Source organism: Anneissia japonica, unplaced genomic scaffold (genome assembly GCF_011630105.1).
Source record: "Anneissia japonica isolate Jap-2015-1 unplaced genomic scaffold, ASM1163010v1 scaffold585_len4108843_cov191, whole genome shotgun sequence".
Lineage (NCBI taxonomy): Eukaryota > Metazoa > Echinodermata > Crinoidea > Comatulida > Comatulidae > Anneissia > Anneissia japonica.
Genome location: NW_022716829.1, coordinates 706,093 through 711,591, shown reverse-complemented (window position 1 = coordinate 711,591; position 5,499 = coordinate 706,093). Strand labels below are relative to the sequence as shown.

The 5,499-nt window shown below is 36.6% G+C and overlaps 1 protein-coding gene across 2 annotated transcripts in view; it reads right to left on the bottom strand.

Annotated features, from left to right (window-relative positions):
- Positions 1–2,478, bottom strand: part of LOC117109975 (S-acyl fatty acid synthase thioesterase, medium chain-like) — a 10,545-nt gene extending 8,067 nt beyond the window's left edge. Inside the window, exons 1-2 of one of the 2 annotated variants that reach the window (XM_033252491.1) lie at positions 2,365–2,448; positions 332–479 (exon numbers count right to left, since the gene is read on the bottom strand). In XM_033252491.1, coding sequence (XP_033108382.1) covers positions 332–347 — 16 coding nt within the window. In that variant the 5' untranslated portion in view covers positions 348–479; positions 2,365–2,448. Of the gene's footprint in view, positions 1–331; positions 480–2,364 lie in introns of both variants that reach the window. The other variant, XM_033252492.1, reaches the window with a different exon arrangement.
- Between the last annotated feature and the right edge of the window lie 3,021 nt (positions 2,479–5,499).

Below are 5,499 nucleotides of genomic sequence, written 5' to 3'. Positions count from 1 at the left end.
TATACTATATATATATATATATATATTATATAGTATTATCGAATCGACCATCATGTTCTAGTTGGTAAGACGTTCGCTGTGTATAAAAGGTCCTGGGTTCGATTCCAGGTGGAGGCTGAGATTCTTTTTTCCCACCCCATTGAACATAACATTAGTTCGGAGTGGGCTTATAACCGGGAAATCCACTTTTTAATAAATTTTCGCCATTGCATGCCAAATTCAAATAATAGGCTAGGCCTAGATTAGGCCACGTAAAATAAAATAATTGGCAAACATCCCCGCCCGACCGTCGGAAAAGCCCCCGACCTGAATTTTTTTTTTTTTTACAAACCACTCAAAAACTCCATCTCCCGAAGGCCATTTATATAGGCCTAGGCTTGTTTACCATTCGTCCAAACGCTAGCCGACTGGGCTTCTCCCTGCAGTTCCATTCCATCATCGTCCCGTCTAGGCCTAGGATAGCCTAGTCTTGCTTCTACCTAGAAAAGGCCTAGTTTTATAGTAGTAGTATAAAAAGAGTGCATTTGTATACACGGTAGCCAATGCAAAGCATTAAGATTTACCGGGATTAGGTTTATATTAGCAAACTAAACTCCGATCCGATGCTTACGCCTCATGCTTTGTGCAGAAAAGCCAAGTCGGCCAATCAGCGCGTTGGTATTTCCATCACTTTGGAAGTAGACATCCACAGCGCGAAAAAGAAACAAGGAGGAACGCTCTGTGGTGACCGGAGACAAGACAAGACAACAAACATGGCTGCACCCATCAGTTTAAAACTCTGGCGTGTTCACTTCTTACATGTGTGCAATATTTCACGAAATAAAATTTTAAAGATAGTCTAAATAAAACAAATATTTCACGCTATTTCATAGGTAAGATAGCATAGATAAATTTATTACTGGAAATATAAAATATATAGTGGCAAGATAGTGCATGCGTATATTAGCGAGCGAGTCGTCCGGCCGTCTTTTGGACAAATTTTTTGGGCAAATTCTATATATTCTTCAAATCTATCGAATGTTACATTAAACTAAAGCTAAATCACATTTACATTTGATAAAAACAACATTTTTGATTGAATGTACGTTTTCGTACCGTTAATCGGTGGGGATTGCTAACGATGGGCATGGCCCGCCCATCGGCTCGTTGCCTCGCCCACTGGCTTCCATTTTGGAAAAACAAAATAGGCCGTCTATTTTGGTTTTTCTGGCGAAACGCCTGCATGGCATCAATGATGATTGTTGTGTTGTTCCAACAACAAACCCAGTATGATTCTGTTATAATGTCCAGCAAACACAAACTTAAACATAAAGCATGGAATATTCACATGCTGGTACAGTGACGTGATGTTTCCAAAACAGCTGGTCCAACTAGATGTCAAAGTGTTTCTCAGCATAAACATAGCACATGATACTAGTCAAACTCATTAACAGTACTCACTATTGAGTATTATCACTCTATGTACATATCTCTAGTATAGTTGTTGAATAAACAATCACAAATAGTAATCCATTTTACAAAATGCCAGTTCAAAAATTACGTTTTTGTTTATGAATGGACAATAATGAATTATTATAAGACTATGACAAACTTCAATCTACTTATTTTGCTTTTGTTATTTCTATTTTAAATTTCACATCCAACAGCAATTACACTCGCCACTTTGGATGGAATGCTTTATAAACCTATTATCGATATCATCAGTTCTGTAAACATATACAATGTTGCATGTTTTAAAACTTCAATATGACTCTTATTCATATAGGCAAAGTTTATCTGCTTGCTGTAGATGAATTACATGATTTCTTGTATCCAATTTTGGACTCTGTTGTTTTCCTCTGCTTTGTTTTGCTAATTTTCCTTCCGACGCTGGTTTTTCATGTTCGACGAAAAAAAAAAAAAAACCTCCATCCCTACCATGAAATTTGATACCAAAAGGATGTAATTTTTTTTTTACGTTGCCTTAGTACCTATCTATTATTATTCATTGTTAGTAGCTCTATTAAAAGAGTTTGATGTTAGCCATGCTGTTTGGAAGGGCTTATCTCCTTGGTACTACACCAGGAAAAGAAATGTTTAACCTAGGTCTGGCCCTAGTGTTAGGTACATATACACAGGCTTAAGCCTACCATCATGGGCGTGCAGCTACTATTACTAAACTAACTAGGCTTAGCTGGGCCTAAACAGACAACTAGGCCTAGGCCCTCCTTGGGCCTAGGTAGCCTAGGCTTAACCAAGTGGTAGGTAGGTCCTAGGGCCTACTTACAGCTAGGCCCACTACCAAAGCCACGTAAACTATAGGGCCTAGGCTATGCCTAATGTAATTAAAATCACAAAAATTGAAGTTTCCGCAGCGCCTTGTACCATTTGTAATAACAATTTATCCGTCCAATCAAGGAAGTTCGGTCCGATCCAGATTGTGGTCCAGGGTTGCCAGCAGATAGTCGACTGGCTTAAGTTCGCGTCACGGCCAAACACACGCCATCTCACGGCCAAATTTGGCCAGATTTTAATCCGATTAGAAGACAACAATGGGTACATAATGTTCATAGGCCGACCAGCCCTCCATAAACTAACGTTAGAATACCGCACTTTCGGCGGTAAACAACAATTAAAACCTCATAAAAAGGGCAACTAATCCGTTTACCTATAATTGAATCCAAGGACACCAGTGTTAAACACTCAGTACTTATCCTTGATAATGTGTTAATCCAATTAATATAGTGAGATAACCCTAACGTTAGTTTATCGAGGGCGGGGTGAGCTAATGAATACAAAAATTACACAAAAATCAACTGTCAAATGTTTGAAATTGAAGAAATTAAAATGATATAGGCCTACACAGAACAATGTCAATCTTTCACTTTTTGTTTTTTAATTAATCACCATAATTAAATGCCCAGCTAACATCAAAATAGCCTTTTAAATATTAAGATCGATCTAAATTTGATTTTATGTGCTAAATAACGTACAATTAGTCGATCTATAGCAATAATTTTAAGGGCCTGTTATTTCATCAATGATAAATCCGTGGCTCTCTTCAATTAGAATGAAAGTTACGTTAGTAACAAACCGGTGTTAAAACAAACCTATGAACACTTTATTATACTTTTTATCTAAAACTTTCTAAACTCGCCTCTAAATTTTATTGCAGTAGGCCTACTTAAAACAATAAATCAATGTCACTATCAGAACTATCTTTTTCATGATTCTATTATACAACCTAACTTAAACTAATTAAAGAATGAAAGTCATAGACTCAATCATTTATTAGCAGACCGGCGAGTTATATCTTACAATCTTAGACACAGTACCGAATTTTCTTACCATTACGTACTACAAACTAAAAGAACTAAATCATTGTATCACAAATCATGGTGTTTACATATTGAACTGGTAAATATTGATTGCACAGCCAGCGATGTTTGTTTCCGTTTTTTCTCTCTCCCTCACTCTCTCTCTCGCTCTCTCTCCAGAGCGCACTTGCACAAATGCACACCAGCCCTCTATAGTTTTTTGAGAGAAAAATGCACATTTGTGGACAGCTAGGTATTCATCGATAACACAGATGTGCATTTTTGCTAACCGGTGAGAGTCTCCACTGCACATGTGGGGATTAACACAAAAATCCTATTCTCTCAGCTAAAAATTAATTAATTTGCTAATTATTTGCAGTTTTGTGGGAGATTTCAACTTTCTCCCATTAACACTCATGTCTCCCGTCATTTTGACACCTCGCTCAAGAAAATCTGTGAAAAATCACGATTTTGCGACAAAAAAATCAGTCGGGGTCTATATAAGGTATAGGCAATTTGTTACAAAGCCGAATTTTCCAAATTCCTAATAGCAAAACCAAACTTACTGATATGAAATTGATATGATTATATTTTTCCTAGGCTAAAAAATACCCAGGAGACGTTTTCCCGGATTTTCATAGCGGTTCGATAACTAGAAATAGGGTTTTTCGGCGATTTTTAGTTGTGTTTTTGATAATGCACATGTGTGGACCAATACAAAAAACGTCGTTTTTTAAATAAAAGCTTGATTTTTTTTAGCAAGTTTGGATTGAACATGTATGATTTTAACATGCTCTCAGTAATTGAATAAAAATATTTCGTTTTATTATACAACTAATTGGAGAAAACATGTTTTCTCTCAAAATCTCGTGCACATGCTGTCTCTTATACACATCTAGATGTGTATAAGAGACAGCCATTGAATAATGCAGTTGTTGGTTAGATGAAGCTTTTTACTTTTAAAGATGCGAAACTCTATTCATTTATGGACATAAAAAAGTAAATTTGTGTTAGTTTAGACATCAGCAGAAAGTGAAAATTAGCATGTTTCTGGTAGTACTCTATATAGATTCGGGGAAAAGCTAGGGTTACGTTAGGGTTAACTTACGGGTTAGTTGGGTAAATTCTCGTTCAAAATTTCATCACTATAACTCGTAAATAAATAATTTCCTTTTTGTGAAGCCAGCCTACATTAATTTCTTACATGTAAAGTACATTGAATTTAGCGTAGACATCAACAGAAAACGACAATTTAATTGTTCCTGTGCAATCTAAACTAGAGCTAACGAAAATATGGATTGCCCTAATGTTAGGCCTAGGGTTATGTTAGGGTTTAGAAGCAAAGATATAGATAAACGTAGGTTTTATTAGGCGGCCATTTTGAAATCCAAGATGGCCGCCATAATGACCTCGGATGAGGTGGTTCCTACCAAAACTTGAATGCTATGACCATAAGAAGCATGTAAAAAAAAATTGGTGCTTTTGTCCGGAACGTCCACATCCATCTGCTAACCTGCCGGACTAGTAGAGCGAGGCTTGTAGTAAATACGTTACATATTGGTAGGTAGATACTTGTTTATATTTTTATACCTTCTTGGTTTATATAAGGTTTAAACTAGTGAATTTAATCCTCTACCCTAGTTTAGTATGTGACATTTACCTTATACTAGCCCTGTCCGCTACCAGTAAGTAGGACCTGTTCAGTATGGTAAAAAGTAATTAAAGTCAGACTCCGGAGCCGGGAAAAAAATGTTTTATGTTGTAGAACTGATTTTTCTAATCTAAGGCAGAAAAAAGTAGTTTGATCAAAAACTGAGCAACGGTGAATGAGATCATGATGAGATACAGATTTTTGACGGAATATTTAAAAACTGGGGGAAAAGGGCCGTAACCGCCCATTTTTACACCTTTTCCTCCACGTTTTTAAATATTCAAAAATCTGTATCTCATTCACCGTTGCTCAGTTTTTGATCAAACTACTTTTTTCTGTCTTAGAAAAATCAGTTCTACAACATATCAAACATTTTTATTCCTCGCAGAGCCTGACTTTAAAGGCCCGGAGGCACACTAATTAGTACTGACCAGTCAGAGAGCCTTATTGACTTATCTTGCCAATACGGCAGGGTTTGGCTTTGCATTCTTCTTAATCTAGACTCTCTACATTCAACTCAACCCAATTCAACTTCTATTGTTTCAACTATCT